This window comes from Trichomonas vaginalis, chromosome VI, assembly GCF_026262505.1.
Source record: "Trichomonas vaginalis G3 chromosome VI, whole genome shotgun sequence".
NCBI lineage: Eukaryota > Parabasalia > Trichomonadida > Trichomonadidae > Trichomonas > Trichomonas vaginalis.
The window spans coordinates 18,630,438-18,647,795 of NC_067208.1; the positions used below are offsets into that span (position 1 = coordinate 18,630,438).

Consider the following 17,358-nt stretch of genomic DNA (forward strand, 5'->3'; position numbering starts at 1 on the left):
AGCATGCCGGGCCAGAAACAGCAGTAAGATATTGGGCGCTTTCACCCAATCTTATCTGGCACGCAGATGTTCATTATTTTAGGGGTGTTCGTGGCCAGTATATTTATGGCATAATCGATGATTTTAGCCGCAAAGTCCTAGCGTGTATACAAATACCAGATATGCTGGCAGCGACGACAGCGAACGTTGCGGCTTCCGCCTTCATTGAATTTGGCGCCCCTTATTGTTTCTGGACCGACAACGGTTCAGAAAATAGGGGCGCCTTTCAAGATCTACTTGATCTTTGGGGCGTCCAATGGCGGCATACAGACTCTCATTCTCCCTACCAAAATGGGAAGATTGAGAGATTCTGGCCGACATTGGAGCGCTGCCAAAGCATTCAGGCTATTCCTGCCTTTATTTGGGAGTACAATAATAACACACCGCATGAAGATCTCCCAATTAATTCATTAACTGGAACAAATTACACGCCAAATCAAATGTATCAGCTGAAACCGAAATACACAAATGCAGATACAGAAAGGTTGTGGCAAATATGGGATACAGATACAGGCATGACCGCTGTTGACACATTCACAGCGTAATAATAAACATAATTTTTTAATTTCATTTTTAACAAGTTTTTTTAAATGTATGTAATGAATAATTCATTAGAATATGATAATGCACATTGTAACAGAATAGAACAATCACCAAATTTTTTTTTGAAATTAAAAAATAAAAGTAAAAAGTATAAAGTAATCTAACCAAAAAAGATATTTAAAAGAATTTTGGAAAAAACAGAATAAGGATAATGATATTATTTTAGATACACAATCGATGTACTGAAGAATAATCCGGTAAAATGAAGATATAAAATTAGATTAGTTTACAAGTAGCTAAAAGAATAAAACTATAATATAAAATAAATGAAGTTTAATGAAACAATAAAGGTTAAATAAATAATAAAGATTTTTATTTTATAACAGTATTGAGAAGAAGTAACAGCTGACACTTGGTAGACAACTTCTTTATGTCTAGAAAATTCTATCTTGCCTTTTATTTTTTTCTCGCTGTGAAACGTATTCGTCTTTTTTTTAAAAATTAATTTTTTGTTAGAGATAAGAGCTAAAACTCGGTAAACAACTTCTTTATGTCTAGAAAATTCTATCTTGCCTTTTATTTTTTTCTCGCTGTGAAACGTATTCGGTCTTTTTTTTAAAAATTAATTTTTTGTTAGAGATAAGAGCTAAAACTCGGTAAACAACTTCTTTATGTCTAGAAAATTCTATCTTGCCTTTTATTTTTTTCTCGCTGTGAAACGTATTCGGTCTTTTTTTTAAAAATTAATTTTTGTTAGAGATAAGAGCTAAAACTCGGTAAACAACTTCTTTATGTCTAGAAAATTCTATCTTGCCTTTTATTTTTTTCTCGCTGTGAAACGTATTCGGTCTTTTTTTTAAAAATTAATTTTTTGTTAGAGATAAGAGCTAAAACTCGGTAAACAACTTCTTTATGTCTAGAAAATTCTATCTTGCCTTTTATTTTTTTCTCGCTGTGAAACGTATTCGGTCTTTTTTTTAAAATTAATTTTTTGTTAGAGATAAGAGCTAAAACTCGGTAAACAACTTCTTTATGTCTAGAAAATTCTATCTTGCCTTTTATTTTTTTCTCGCTGTGAAACGTATTCGGTCTTTTTTTTAAAAATTAATTTTTTGTTAGAGATAAGAGCTAAAACTCGGCAAACAACTTCTTTATGTCTAGAAAATTCTATCTTGCCTTTTATTTTTTTCTCGCTGTGAAACGTATTCGGTCTTTTTTTTAAAAATTAATTTTTTGTTAGAGATAAGAGCTAAAACTCGGTAAACAACTTCTTTATGTCTAGAAAATTCTATCTTGCCTTTTATTTTTTTCTCGCTGTGAAACGTATTCGGTCTTTTTTTTAAAAATTAATTTTTTGTTAGAGATAAGAGCTAAAACTCGGTAAACAACTTCTTTATGTCTAGAAAATTCTATCTTGCCTTTTATTTTTTTCTCGCTGTGAAACGTATTCGGTCTTTTTTTTAAAAATTAATTTTTTGTTAGAGATAAGAGCTAAAACTCGGTAAACAACTTCTTTATGTCTAGAAAATTCTATCTTGCCTTTTATTTTTTTCTCGCTGTGAAACGTATTCGGTCTTTTTTTAAAAATTAATTTTTTGTTAGAGATAAGAGCTAAAACTCGGTAAACAACTTCTTTATGTCTAGAAAATTCTATCTTGCCTTTTATTTTTTTCTCGCTGTGAAACGTATTCGGTCTTTTTTTTAAAAATTAATTTTTTGTTAGAGATAAGAGCTAAAACTCGGTAAACAACTTCTTTATGTCTAGAAAATTCTATCTTGCCTTTTATTTTTTTCTCGCTGTGAAACGTATTCGGTCTTTTTTTTAAAAATTAATTTTTTGTTAGAGATAAGAGCTAAAACTCGGTAAACAACTTCTTTATGTCTAGAAAATTCTATCTTGCCTTTTATTTTTTTCTCGCTGTGAAACGTATTCGGTCTTTTTTTTTAAAAATTAATTTTTTGTTAGAGATAAGAGCTAAAACTCGGTAAACAACTTCTTTATGTCTAGAAAATTCTATCTTGCCTTTTATTTTTTTCTCGCTGTGAAACGTATTCGGTCTTTTTTTTAAAAATTAATTTTTGTTAGAGATAAGAGCTAAAACTCGGTAAACAACTTCTTTATGTCTAGAAAATTCTATCTTGCCTTTTATTTTTTCTCGCTGTGAAACGTATTCGGTCTTTTTTTTTAAAAATTAATTTTTTGTTAGAGATAAAGAGCTAAAACTCGGTAAACAACTTCTTTATGTCTAGAAAATTCTATCTTGCCTTTTATTTTTTTCTCGCTGTGAAACGTATTCGGTCTTTTTTTTTAAAAATTAATTTTTTGTTAGAGATAAGAGCTAAAACTCGTAAACAACTTCTTTATGTCTAGAAAATTCTATCTTGCCTTTTATTTTTTTCTCTCGCTGTGAAACGTATTCGGTCTTTTTTTTAAAAATTAATTTTTTGTTAGAGATAAGAGCTAAAACTCGGTAAACAACTTCTTTATGTCTAGAAAATTCTATCTTGCCTTTTATTTTTTTCTCGCTGTGAAACGTATTCGGTCTTTTTTTTAAAAATTAATTTTTTGTTAGAGATAAGAGCTAAAACTCGGTAAACAACTTCTTTATGTCTAGAAAATTCTATCTTGCCTTTTATTTTTTCTCGCTGTGAAACGTATTCGGTCTTTTTTTTAAAAAATTAATTTTTTGTTAGAGATAAGAGCTAAAACTCGGTAAACAACTTCTTTATGTCTAGAAAATTCTATCTTGCCTTTTTATTTTTTCTCGCTGTGAAACGTATTCGGTCTTTTTTTTAAAAATTAATTTTTTGTTAGAGATAAGAGCTAAAACTCGGTAAACAACTTCTTTATGTCTAGAAAATTCTATCTTGCCTTTTATTTTTTTCTCGCTGTGAAACGTATTCGGTCTTTTTTTTAAAAATTAATTTTTTGTTAGAGATAAGAGCTAAAACTCGGTAAACAACTTCTTTATGTCTAGAAAATTCTATCTTGCCTTTTATTTTTTTCTCGCTGTGAAACGTATTCGGTCTTTTTTTTAAAAATTAATTTTTTGTTAGAGATAAGAGCTAAAACTCGGTAAACAACTTCTTTATGTCTAGAAAATTCTATCTTGCCTTTTATTTTTTTCTCGCTGTGAAACGTATTCGGTCTTTTTTTTAAAAATTAATTTTTTGTTAGAGATAAGAGCTAAAACTTTGCAGACAACTCCCCCATGTCTAGCAATTTTAACATTCGTCTCCCATTTTTATATATTTGGTTTAGAATGTTCGAAAATGCGTAATATGGTCATGAATATTAATTGAAAAGAACCTTGAATTAATTCAATCTGATCTCACAAAATATTTTAAATTACAAACTTTGTAGTTTGAATAGATAATTAGTATTAAACTCAAATAACTAGTTTATTTTTGAATAAAAATTATTTGAATTCATTCAATTTTGTGAATCTCCCTTCAAAAATCAAGTTTAAATATCTTATTTGCCATATAATTATAAATACAATGAAACATATTCGAAATTGAAAAGAATGACTTTTTCTGTTCTTTCAATCATTCAATTTCAATTTTGCAATATTGGATTTCTCATTAAGTAGCTATTAAAAACAACAAGCAATTTAACTTACATTCAAATTTATTTGTGTTATATTCAATCTTCTCAAAACTTATAATTTTCGGCTATAGCATGATTTTATGCTATATAATATAATACACCTATAATAGTATCATTCTTTCAATTATTTGAAGAGAAAACCGAAAAAATCTATTTTCGGTCTAAAACATGCAAAAAATTATCCAGTTATTTAAATGAACCAGAAAATCCTTTGGTAAAACTTGTTTACAATCATAAGAACTCGCTGATACTTAAATACCAAATAAAAATGCCGATTTTTCAATATCAATGTTCTTTCTTTTTGAATTTTTATTTTATCCTGGTAAATTGATATAACTATGAAAATAAGAGTACTTAATTTCTATACAGACATTTTGTTTTAAGGCAATATTTTTTTTCTGATAATTATTAATAGCTTATTAACTATACATTATCATGCTATTTAAATCTTGTACAGAATGATATTTCTATGCTGAATACAGTCAAAATAAATATAATAATAATTTTTTATTGATTTAAAAATATAACAAATAATTCCAAAGGTTTCCTATAATATGAATAGCATGTCGAACATTTTCCTTTAGGGTTACCAAAGGCATCGATCATTTGATTGATTTCTATTAGATTTCCAAAGAACTCAACTTGATCAACATCTGCTCCAAATGTATATTGGGGACAAGTAGATTCAAAAGTATGAAATTTAAAGCATCTGACATAACTAGAATTCTCATTGAAAAAATACCTTTTCTTTTCTTTTGATGTCATTGCTTCGTTGTATGACTGATATCCTCTATAATGTTCTCCATCATTACTAACTTCAGCAGCGACATGTTTTGGACGACAAGACCCTGATGAAGTTGTGATTTCAAATGATTCAATAGTAATTGCATGAAAAGGAAAGCATACCGAGAAGTATCCAGATTTTGTATTTGAAATCCAATAAGAGTCAACTGAATAATCAAAATCAAAAGCATTTTTTACATGATAATCTTGCCGATGATCAGATTCTTGAAGATAAATATATTGTGGAAATGTGAATTCGTGTTTTTTATACAAGTAACGTAAAATTCCATTGCTTTCTGAATAATCAAAGTGCAACTAAGTAATATTTGATGTAATTACATATCTGATCATAATTCAATGATATTCAATTTGATTATTTAAAGAACTACTAAAAATATGGTTTATTATATATATGCATCATTTCCAAATATTACAAAAATTAACTTTTGAAAAATTGACAATGAAAAAATTTTGTTCTGACTATAATTGATGGGCAAATCTTGATGAGATGATATCAATGGTGCAAGAAAATGTTTAAACATATCATGGACTCAGCACTTATTTCATTCTAAATAGATTACAAATAACTTATTTTCTTAGGTTCAGGAGGAACTTCTCCTTCTTTTTCTGTTATTGTCATCTTCATTATTTCATGGGTGCTTGGCTGAATTGAAGCTGCAATGCATATCATTTGAGATGTATAACATGCAACAACAAAATACAAAATAACAACAACAATTGTAATTGCAAGGATGCAATAAGACAAAATTAAATACCATGTCATTCCTTCTGATTTTCTTCCCATCATTCTATCAAAAATATAGTCCGGAATATCTTCACTACAATTGGTTGTATAATAAGCATATTCATATCTATATTCTCCCAATTCAGCTGTGACTTCCCACTTTGTGTTATAAGTCCAGGTAGTGTATGGAATGAATTCTATGTATCCAGTAAAAACAGGACCATAAAGAAGTGGAACAATGGTTCCATTTACTTTAAAAGTGAATTTTGTATTATTGCTTACTGCTTGATTAAATGTCCAAATCCCTGGTAGCATTTCAACATCAATTGGGCCTGATGGAGTGATTGTTTCAAAATTTCTTTTATCTTTTGGCCCTGTATAATACATTCTCTTTTTTGGGTCCATCATGCGCATTGCATTGCGATTCCCAACTCCACAGAATGTAACCTGGGTTGCCATTTTGTTAAGAATTGACTGTCTATGACCTAAATTAGGTGTACCAATATCCATATAGTAAGTTTTAACAGCATTTGCAGAACTAGATCCAATCCCAACATTTGAATGACAGCCGTTTGATGCATTTTCTGAATAACATTTAGCTTCTTCTGGAATTCCATGCATTAAAAGTTTATTAATATCTAAAGCTAAAGTACATTGACATAGATCATAAAAATATGTTTCATTGAATTCAACCATCGTTGGAACTCCACAAGCTCATCTATAGAAGTTAAGTGTTGCAAGTCCTTTTTTATGTCTTTAGATTTATTATATTTTGGCATTTCGCATGAATTTGGGTCTGGTGTCCCATAAGGATAATAAGGCTTTGCAACATAATTGTCTCTATTATAGCGCCTGCAAAATTCAGAACGTCTACGGTTCGTTAAAAAATCATTCTTTATGACAATAACGCTCAAAAATGGAAACATTTAAGAAAATTGATTGTTAGATTGAGTGGAAAATAATCTGTCTCCATTCAATTTCTGCATTTCAATCGCATATTGGTATCAGATTATAATATTTAAAATGGCAATGATGATGTGAAACTTTGGGGAAAATTTTCCGATTATTGAATACAATTCGGAATTTGCGATATAAAAATATAAAATATATTCTTTACTAAATTCAAGATTTATCATTCTGAAATGTCCTTTTCAATTTTTTGACCTCATGTTCCTGACCTTGTTTTATTTATTCATTTTCTAAATCCTCATCATGAATATCGATATCAATTTTGAATATGTATTGTCTTTATGATATGTCCCGTCTCAAAGATTGAATTTCTTCAGGACTGCTTATCGTCATGAATTCAAATTTCAAATAAAATAGTGGTTGGGGATTTTAAGTTCATAAAACCAATTTGTATTTGATGCTACATAATTACTTTCAATTATATGCCCTAACAACAAGATATGCTATTAAAAAATAAACTTATTTTCGAAATTATTTAATTTATTTCATAAAATTGAATATTATATTCTTAAATACTGTTCTTCAATTTTCTACATGTTACATAACTAATCTCTAATGGTTATCCATTCGCTACAATGAGATACCTAAAGAATACATTTAATTGTTTGAAATCAGTTCTTTTATTGACGAATATTATCTGATAACCACAAAAATATGCACATTTTTTGCATAATTCGTTATTTTATATATATATATATACCTCAATTTTTTACTTTTGCAACTCAATATGGAGAAAATTTTTCAAATTATAGAACTATTTGAAATACAATAGAGACCAACACTGATATGGAAGCATAGGATATCAAAGAGCCTTTATAATGGTAATACTATGATGGACAAATGCTAAAATTTGACTCAGTTATAATCAAATTTTTGATCTCAGGGATATTGAAAAAGTAAAAATTTGAGGTATATAGTTATATTGGATCGTGTTATTCATGAATTTCAAGCTTTATTGATTAAAAATATTTGAAATGTTATCCATCTTCTTTGAGCAATTCTTTTTCATAAATTTTAATTATGTAACGTAATTACATCTGTTATTAAAATTAATGGATAGCTTATAATCAACTCTGCAAATAATCACTAAATTCAAATTTAATAAAATAATTTTTACAGATACAAACAAAAAAATAAAAATAAATATTAGTTGTGGCGGTCTTGAGACTTTTCAATAATATGTCTGCTATCACCAACAACCCATGCATTATTCCAAATCACTTTATTATAATCTCTCTGAGGCAAAGCATAGATATACGGTGATATCAGCCAATAGAAATATATAACTAATGCTATAGATAAAACAATAACGACTCCTTTCACTCTTTTTGGCAGATATAAATCTAATGCGACTCCATAACCAACAATTCCGATCATTAGAGGTATACAATAATGATATAAGTACAATACACGCGGAATAAGGAAGAATGGGAAGTAAGAAAAGCAATATCCAACAGATACAACAAAAGCATCCCATTTTTGTGGTTTTTTGTAAGCAAAACAACAACAAACAACACCAATAAAAGCGAAATAATACGAAAACACATTTCCAAAGCATCTGATTTGTCTGGAATCATGAGTAAAGAAATAAACACCAACTCCTGTTAAAAGAGGCCAATTGTTGGGATGGCTCTGTGATTCGTGGAAACCATTTAGTTTCATGTTGCCCTCGTGTGTTCTATATATATAAAGTAAAGTTCTGAAGAGAAGATTTGGAGGATCTAATCTCGGACGCAATAAAGAGCTGTTTCCGTATGGAACGAAATGTTTTCGCAAGCTGAAATCAATGTAATCTATTCCTGGACCTACAAAAGGAAGAGCTAAAAAATGTAAAATATATGTTCCCCAAAACACAACAAAATTAATTGCAAACAGCGAAGAACCGTATATAAAGACAATTCTTATATAATTGTCCATTGATTTTTTCTGTTCTGGCCATAATAATCTTAGATAAACATATGCATCGAGAACCATCAGTCCCCATGCGGTATTTTTGATGGCACAAGCTAGTCCGAGGGTTATTCCGGTGATTACATGCCAAATGTGAAAGTAAAGATTTCGTTTTTTCAAAGTTCGGAAGTATAATAAAACTGTAACGTGCTGTATTGAGAAATAGTGTAAAATTCCATCTGTAAGGACATGTCTCCCTTCACAGATCAATGTTGTCTCGAATGCAGCAAGTATTCCTGATGTAAATGCTGATGAAGAAGAAAATCCTAGAAATCGAACGCATAAATAACATAAAGGAGGTACAAAAGATGAAATTATCTCTGGTGTAAATCGTAACATCGTATATTCTGGGCTCTTATATGGAATATTTCCGTTGAAAACTAAATGTCCAGGATATTCTCCGATTTCTGCGACTTTATACATAAGTAATTTGGCAAATGGAGGATGTATATCTTGATAAAATGTGTGATTTAGATAGAAATTCGTAAAATTTCCGAAATAAACTTCATCAAATACGCAAGTGTTTGGATGATGGAAAGATCTGACCCTTACAGATATAGAGCATACTGTTACAATGATAATACAAACAGTATCGATGAAGCCAAGTTTAACTGTTGAATTTGATTCATCTGGCTTCATCAAAAATGACTCCAAAAACAAACAAAATGCATTAAAACAAGAAATCATTATTATGTTATTTAATAATATCTTAAAGTTTTAAAAAGAAAAGAAAATAAGAAACGCAATTGTCAGAACAATATCAGAAGAGGTGTTTATTATTCAAATATATAGTCATGAAAAGATTTATTTCCATGGCTTTTTCTCATTAGGATCGCGCTTTGTTGCATGTGGATGAACACCACGAACAACAGCAGTTGAGACCTTTGAAGCTGCTGATACTTGTGCAGTATTCTTCTTTGACGGTGTCAAAGGTGGTGGCGGTGGATTTGGTCCGACCAAATTTGGAAATTCATCAGCAAAAGCGGCAAGGCCTTCGTGAAGGAGGAAAATGTTATCAAATCCACGTTCAGCGAGCATATGAGCTGCTTCTGCAGATGTCTTACCGTAATCGCAATAAACAATGATCATTTTTTCTGGATGTGCTTTATACTGAAGGATTTCAGGTGTGAATTGATTGGTAGCACGAGAGAGACGAGCCTTTGGATATAGCTTAGCGCCTTGGATGTGGCACTTCTCGAACTCTTCTTCGTCTCTTACATCGAGAAGTAAAAATGGACAATCAATCTTTGGTTTTAATGGAGCTTGTGCAGGAGCTGGAGTATCGTTGAAAACAACTGATGAGTGCATATGATGATATTTTGGCGTTGGTCCGTCATCTTCAGGTGCTGGGCCCTGTCCTGCTGCTTTTTCTTGCATTTCAAGCTGATGAAGTTCAAAAGCATATAAACCAAGAAGTTCCATTAATCTTTTTGGTCTAATGCGTCTGAAAATCTCGTCTTTTGGTAATTTATTCTTTAATTGTGTAATTAATTTTGGAATTGTCATTCCAGAATCAACAACTGCTTGTACATCAGCAAATTTCTCTGAGTATTTGGTTTTTGGTAAAGGTTTGGGGGCTTTTGAGATTGAAATTTTCGAAAATTAAAAACGTAAACTTTACATATGTAAACTATTCAATTACTCCATAAAATTTTGTTATAAGTGATCTGACCATATAAAGAAAATTCCTCAAAACACAAAATAAAGCTAATAAAACAGAATCAATTCTAAACAAATAAATAGTGTAAACATAGATGCATATATTTTATTAATTATTATCTTTATAACATTCACTAGAGAATGAAATGGCGATGCTAAATTTTTCCTTGCGTTTCAATTCTATCGATAATGAAAGACAAAATAAGTCAAAGAATGAACATATATGAAGAATAATTTCATATTTTCTGAATAGAATTCATATTTATATCTATATTTAGCGATTAATTTTTTTTATTTGTATGGTAATCACATCTTCCACATAGAATATTCAGAAGATCAATCTACTTTCCATTCTTGTTCACACCAAGAGTTAGGCAATTTATGGAGTTGGATACCGGGGAATTTAATACCACCTAAAGTGTTGAAAGTATGGCCTCGAACAATTCCATCCCTGTTCTTCTTGAAGTGTTATTGTATGAAAAAAGACAAACAGGAGACAAAATGCCTTTAATACAAAATTCATATACCTAAAAACTTAGCAGTAATATCAAGTGTCTTTTCATTCTAAAAGCAAACCTATGAAGCTACGAGTGTGTTTTTAGGCTCAACTAATTGAGGGGATGTAAGTGGAGCCTTAAAATCTTCAAATCGAGAAAAATCAAGTAGAAATTAATTAAATATAAATATATACAGTTTACAAACAAATCTATAAATTATTTGATTGAGTAAGAGATTCAGCTTTTGCAATGTAAAAGTAAATTATTCCATTCCAGTTATTCATTCTTTGCAAATACTCATAAGCATTATCTGGAACCAAAGTAATCAAAGACTTTGAATACATAGCATCACAAATGAATCTAACAGCATAATCAGTCATTTCAGTAAACAGATATTTGCCATTCTCTAATATTTGTATTGATTTCTGGAATATTTTGGTGAAATATTTCACCATATTGTCATAATCGCATGCAAGAATGCATAATATACAAAATGTGGCAAAAGCATCAGCATTATTCATATCATTCCCGCTTTCAAGGAATTCTAAAATAGCTTCACATGATTGAGGCATAAAATCATTAGTTAGATCTGATAATATCATGAAATGGTATGCGCAAACAATGAAGAGACTTGGATCAAAAGCATTTTCTTGGCTAACTTTTGAACACCACATTAAACCTGAAATTACAGAACTGGCAAACTTTTTTCCGCCATGAATATGAATCAATGCACGCCATATTTTAAACATGTCGGTGATGTCTGTGGTGTCAGTTATGTTAATTGAGTTGATCAACTCCAAACCTCTAACAATTAGGAACAAATTCATTGTATTGTGTGTTTCTGGCATCATTATTGCTGTCAGATAATCAGGAACATCTAAATTCCATCCAGTAATTCGTGCTGGAAGAGCTGAAAATAGTAGCATCTGATTCAGCATGTATTTATGTATTAAAGTATCAGGAATGTTTTTTGTAGGTATCTGCCTTGCTAAAGGTGTTTTTGTTTTCGTTCCCCAGATAATGACAGGTAAATATAAAATTTGGCACTCTTCAATATGTGCCAAAGCTCTTATCAACAGATTCTTATTTGTTTCTGTGAACAAATAACATAAAAACTTTACACTTGTCATAATAGGAAGAACTTGATTCAAACATTCTTCAATAGTTGTAACAGGTGTAATTTCACTTTCTGACCAATTTTCGTCTAGCATGCAACGAAGAATAATCATTGCTGGGCTTTTTCTTTCTTTAAAAAACCGATCATTATTTTTGAGGGCTATTGGAGAACCATCACAAACACTGAGTCTCATCATTGATACAACAGATGTCCATGAATGATGAAAGAGTGATTCATCGGTTGTGTTTTCTGCAACATCTAATAAATAATTAATAATTTCTTCATTCTTTCCCATAACATAAAAATAGTACATAAACTCTAATGGATTCTCTATTATTTGCTTCATTAATATAATTGATGTCTGGTTGTCGCCAGATTTGAAAGTTTCCATAAATCTATCATATATAAATGATGAAAGAACTGGATGTTGTCTTGATTCTTCGTAAAGTTTTTCAACTGGCAAATTTTCGGGATAAGTTGACAAATATGGAAATAATTCATCAAATGGAATTGGAATAGGAGATGTTGAATACGTATAAAGATTATTTAAATGCTTTTTCAATATCTCTGGTTTGAATTTTTGACCAGAATAATTGAAAATACCATTTTCTTCGATATAAAGAAAAAAGTTTGTTAAAATAAATGCAATGAATAAGTTTGGAGCTGAAATGTATCGTTTGATAAGCGAAATATAGTATTCATAATTTAATTGCGGCTGAAAATAATCAAATAAGTCATTTTTGAGGAGCCATGGGTTGTACGAGAGAATGGCAACGTTAACAATCTCTTGTAGGTCAATAAACTTGTCTTTTAACTCAAGTTTTTTCAATGTAAGTTCAGGCATTTCGACAATATTTCGAATTTCTTTGCTTTCTGGGTGATTGTAATACAATTCGTGTACATAATTGAATTCTTTTGCATCATAAACTCTTGACGAAGCAATAAGTACTCGAAAAATTTGAGAATGATTCACTTGAATTAAGGCGCTTTTTCTGAGTTCTGAATTTTGGCATAAAAGTATAATTTTTAAAGCTAACATAGATGAGTGCGCAGATTCATATGTTCCAATTGGAAGAAAATTGAATAGGCGATCGCCATATTGTTGTAAAAGTCTGTTACAACTGTCGATTTCTGTTTTATTGTTAGTATCAATATTTATGAATGATTTGAATGGATTTTGTTCTAAAACTGCATAAAAGTATTGCATAAAATACATGTTTGAATTTTCTGGTGAGTTACTTAGCTGAGCAAGGCCTTTTAATATTGCAATTTGCTTCTCTTCTTCAAAACTTTGATATTTTTCTTTGAATTCTTCTCTTGTTAACTTTGAGTTCCAACAAATCTTCAAAAAATCCATAAAAAATATGAGCTTAAAACCTTAGATTTTGGTAGAAATCGTGTAAACTTATATGGGTTAGCATTTCTTTTCCTTTGATTACAAAAAAAATATAAGGACCAATTTGTTTCTATGACAATAGCTTCTATTTTGCAATTAAAATTTAATGGTATGAGAAAGTATAATTATTTTATTAATATCTAGTGATTTCACAGTATATTCTAGAATTTGCTAATAACAATGCGAGAATCATCGGTCAACGAACTTACGAATTAACACATAATAGCTTGCTTTATTGAGGGGCAAAATACCAACTCTGATTCTTTGGACATCGGTCTGAGGTTTTTTCCTCTCGGGATATGATGTCGATTTTGTTTGACAAGTTGGATTGGAAGTTGCATATAGCTATATTTTGATTGAAATTTCGTCTTTTTGTAAACACGCAGAAATTCTGACATGAAAAGCACGTTTTTTTATTTAATAATGACTTCAAGTCCAGAGAAACCAGCAGCTCCCCAACGAACAATAGCAGATCTCACGGAAGAACAAAAGCAAGAAATTCGTGAAGCTTTTGATCAATTTGATACTGATGGTTCAGGCTCAATCGATGCAAAAGAGCTTAAAGTTGCTATGAAAGCCTTAGGTTTTGAACTACCACGCGAAGAAATAAAGAAAATGATTACAGCTGTTGCAGGTAATGCTGTTTCGGCAATTGACTTCAATCAATTTATGGAAATGATGGGACAAAAGATTCTCGATCGTGATCCATTAACAGAAATCCTCAAGGCTTTCGATCTATTCGATAAAGATCATAATGGTTCAATCTCGCTTAAAGATTTGAAGGCAGCTACAATAGAATTGGGAGAAAATCTTACAGATGATGAACTCCGTGAAATGATTCGTGAAGCTGATCGCGACTTTGACGGTGAGGTTGGCAAAAACGAATTTGTTGAAGTAATGAAGAAATCTGGCTTATTCGGAACGTTTGATGATGAAACTTCTCGTGGAACAGCACGTTCAAAGAAGTAATCTTTTTCTAATATATAGAACCTTGTAATTGTTAAAAATCTTATTTCAAATTATAATTTTTCCGATTTTCAAAGTAAAACGTGTAAAATAATTAGTTGTGAGTTGAAATACAAACAAATTTAATATTTTACAAACAAACAAATAGAGATAAAAATAAAAATTCATGTTTTGATTTCTTTATCAGAAGAATCTGAAGAAAGTGGATCTTCCAATAATCTCCTAATGATAGGGTATACTCTCTTGCTTTCTGTTTCTTGAGCTTTCACGTCATTTTCTGGTTCAACACCAAATTGGTCAGAATCGATTTCAGATTCTTTTTGAGTATCCAAGGAATGATACAAAGATATTATGATGCTACTTGACATACCTAAAACAAAAGCAATAATTTGCGTAATTAATCTCAATCTTTTCTGAGCTCCTGAGATAGGAAAAACAATAAAACTTAAGATAAAAAGAACAAAGGATTTGAAATGATCGAGTAATTGAAAATTAATTGAAGATTGACCACTGGCCAAGCTGATTGTAACAGAATTGCTTAAAATTGCGATGAATCCAGAAACAATTATAAGAATAGACTCATTTGTAGTGAAACTATGAACAAGAATAGAACTATCTGAATTAAATTCAAAAATTACTGTAAGAATTAAAGAAATCATTGCTTCATAAAATGAAGTTGAGTGCTGAATTGATGGCCCTGATGTATTACTGGATTTTTGCTGAACAAAAGCTAAAAATTGGCCCAACGATAAAAATGCTATGCTAAAGAGGGCATAAACGATCCCAACAAAATTTATTTGATCATCATTCATTACGTACACTATATTGCCAGAGATAAGAAGTATACCGGCATAAATCGGATAAGATGTTAATTTCTGTTTGTTATAGATTGTATTAATTATATCCAAAACAAAGAATATTGAGAATTTCGATAGTTGATAAAATCCAATTGAGTTATTTAGCAAATTTAAGTTCTGAAATATGCGACTGCAGACACTAACTAGTGAAAATATAAATGAAAGTGATCTTGATACCGGGGAAATTCGTTTTATTAATCCAAAAATGCATGATATCTCGAGAAATAAATATAGATTGAATAAATGATAACTTGCCATGAGAATTGGCCAAGAAAACTCATATCTAACCATTATATATTTGACCAATAGCACCAGAAAGGTCGAATTAGATACTGAAAGAAATGATAGAAAAATTTCTATGGCATTCATTCAGTAATAGTGACAGAAATTTTAGACTCTGAAAACGATCACCAAACAGATATAAAATCATTCTCTTATAGAAAATATCTCTTGCAATTAAAATAACAGTTATATTAAATACGTTAGATTTAGATATATATAATAAAAAACATGAAAAATCATAACAAGCTACTTGGGAGTGACATTTGGCGAACAGGATCTGCGACATCCTTGAAATAAGGATGAGCTAATGCATCTATTGCTGATATTCGTTTCATTGGATCAAGTGTAAGCATTTTACTAACAAGATCCGCGAGAAATACATCATCAGTTCTAAGGACTTCTTGCATATCCTGTGGTTTATATTCAGGTACTGTAATTCCTTGTGGCAAATGTATAAGATTTTTGTCTTCAGGGGTTCCAGTTACTGCTAAAATTTTATGTATCAAGTCTACTTCTGAGTCGGAAGTGAACAAAACTTCGCCTCTAGCCATTTCTGCAATTATACATCCAGCACTCCAGATATCAATTGCTAATTCGTAGCATCTTGGTTCAAACAACAATTCAGGAGCTCTATACCATAAAGAGACAACCTGTGGACTATATTGACGCATTGGAACTGAAAAGAATCGCGCTAAGCCAAAATCACAGAGTTTTAATTGACCTTTTGAGTTTAAAAGTAGATTTTCTGGCTTCAAATCGCGATGCATAATTCTGTGTGTATGTAAGACATAAATTGCTGCAAGAAGTTGAAAAGCATATGATTTAAGTAATTTACTGTCCATTGGCTTCATGTATCTAGCTTTAAGATATTTGCGCAGGTCAATTTGTAAAAATTCTTGAACTAGAATGATGGATTTTTCTTTTACTGATACATCGAGTAGTTTCACTATATTAGGATGATCTAAACTTTTGAGTATTGCTACTTCTCTTAATGTAATCGCAGAAATACCTTCATCTTCTTGATTTGGCTTCATAATTTTCATTGCTACATATTGATTTGTTTTCTTATCAAGTGCTTTGTAGACATCTCCATAAGTTCCCTGCCCCAATTTGTCTTTCTTCAGGTATCTCTCGGGGTCCCCCATAAAAATGCCCGTTTATTAATTCAAAATCGTTTCCAGCCTTTACAATCGACTTTTAAGGGTGCACCCGTATGTACGTTTATTTGAGAGGAGGAGGATTACCCTCTCAATTTTGAGGGATTCGTTAGTTTATTTTCTCGATGAATATGCAATAAAATTTGATTTTTACCTTATCAATATACTTCATATAATATACACATGTTCATGTAAAAACTTTTTTCCAAAATCCTCAGGAATTAAGGGATTTTTGAATTTTAAAAATTTTTTTCGAATTTTTTCGAAAAAAAAATATTTTCAGAACAGCTTTAACGGCTAAGATTTAGGAACAATGTTAAGTATCAAAAAGAAAGGAGGTCTGATATAGACAACATATATCGTTGAAGGTTGAAAAAATCTCTAATATTTGAGCCCAAAATTCCAAATTTTAATTTTTTGAAAAAAGAGGCCACCCGTATGTACGTTTATTTGAGAGGAGGATTATATTTTTGAAAGGGTGAAACATTATGAATATGTTAATTATATAATAATATGTATTATTATAAAAAAGAAAAAATAAAGCACGTTAAAATTTTTCTTTCTTGATTTTTTACAAAATCTACTTAGAATTATGCAAAATATGACTAAATAATTATAAATTTCAAGTTAAATTTTAATTTTGATAAATAATTTAAATTTCAAAATATCAAGTTCAGTTCGACTATGTATGTAGTAATTCCTCAATAAAGTGCCAAAACCCTATTAAAATATATGAACATTTTCAACATTTTAATGTTTTTATTTAAAAATTTGTTGGAATATGAGCT

General features: G+C 30.2%; 7 protein-coding genes across 7 annotated transcripts, besides 3 other annotated features; 1 reads left to right on the forward strand and 6 right to left on the reverse strand.

Moving 5' to 3' along the window:
• Positions 1-581: part of a mobile genetic element that runs on past the window's edge.
• Positions 582-3,519: 2,938 nt separating this feature from the next.
• Positions 3,520-4,360: a mobile genetic element.
• Positions 4,361-5,552: 1,192 nt separating this feature from the next.
• TVAGG3_0888960 (uncharacterized protein) lies at positions 5,553-6,341 on the reverse strand (the record flags this gene model as incomplete). Its single annotated transcript, XM_001310897.1, has 1 exon — positions 5,553-6,341. The coding sequence occupies one exon, from the start codon at positions 6,339-6,341 to the stop codon at positions 5,553-5,555; it is 789 nt and encodes a 262-aa protein (XP_001310898.1).
• A 1,474-nt stretch (positions 6,342-7,815) lies between these two features.
• TVAGG3_0888970 (dolichyl-phosphate-mannose-protein mannosyltransferase protein) lies at positions 7,816-9,278 on the reverse strand (the record flags this gene model as incomplete). The annotated part of the gene is made up of 1 exon (XM_001310896.1): positions 7,836-9,278. The coding sequence occupies one exon, from the start codon at positions 9,276-9,278 to the stop codon at positions 7,836-7,838; it is 1,443 nt and encodes a 480-aa protein (XP_001310897.1).
• Positions 9,279-9,380: 102 nt separating this feature from the next.
• Positions 9,381-10,398, reverse strand: TVAGG3_0888980 (protein polyglutamylation; the record flags this gene model as incomplete). Its single annotated transcript, XM_001310895.1, has 1 exon — positions 9,444-10,145. One exon carries the CDS (start codon positions 10,143-10,145, stop codon positions 9,444-9,446), a length of 702 nt encoding a protein of 233 aa, XP_001310896.1.
• A 357-nt stretch (positions 10,399-10,755) lies between these two features.
• On the reverse strand, positions 10,756-13,269 carry TVAGG3_0888990 (uncharacterized protein; the record flags this gene model as incomplete). Its single annotated transcript, XM_001310894.1, has 1 exon — positions 11,005-13,269. The coding sequence occupies one exon, from the start codon at positions 13,267-13,269 to the stop codon at positions 11,005-11,007; it is 2,265 nt and encodes a 754-aa protein (XP_001310895.1).
• Positions 13,270-13,731: 462 nt separating this feature from the next.
• Positions 13,732-14,277, forward strand: TVAGG3_0889000 (calcium ion binding; the record flags this gene model as incomplete). The annotated part of the gene is made up of 1 exon (XM_001310893.1): positions 13,732-14,277. One exon carries the CDS (start codon positions 13,732-13,734, stop codon positions 14,275-14,277), a length of 546 nt encoding a protein of 181 aa, XP_001310894.1.
• A 161-nt stretch (positions 14,278-14,438) lies between these two features.
• TVAGG3_0889010 (carbohydrate transport) lies at positions 14,439-15,086 on the reverse strand (the record flags this gene model as incomplete). Its single annotated transcript, XM_001310892.1, has 1 exon — positions 14,439-15,086. One exon carries the CDS (start codon positions 15,084-15,086, stop codon positions 14,439-14,441), a length of 648 nt encoding a protein of 215 aa, XP_001310893.1.
• A 493-nt stretch (positions 15,087-15,579) lies between these two features.
• Positions 15,580-16,594, reverse strand: TVAGG3_0889020 (cyclin-dependent protein serine/threonine kinase protein; the record flags this gene model as incomplete). The annotated part of the gene is made up of 1 exon (XM_001310891.1): positions 15,650-16,447. The coding sequence occupies one exon, from the start codon at positions 16,445-16,447 to the stop codon at positions 15,650-15,652; it is 798 nt and encodes a 265-aa protein (XP_001310892.1).
• A 20-nt stretch (positions 16,595-16,614) lies between these two features.
• Positions 16,615-17,358: part of a mobile genetic element that runs on past the window's edge.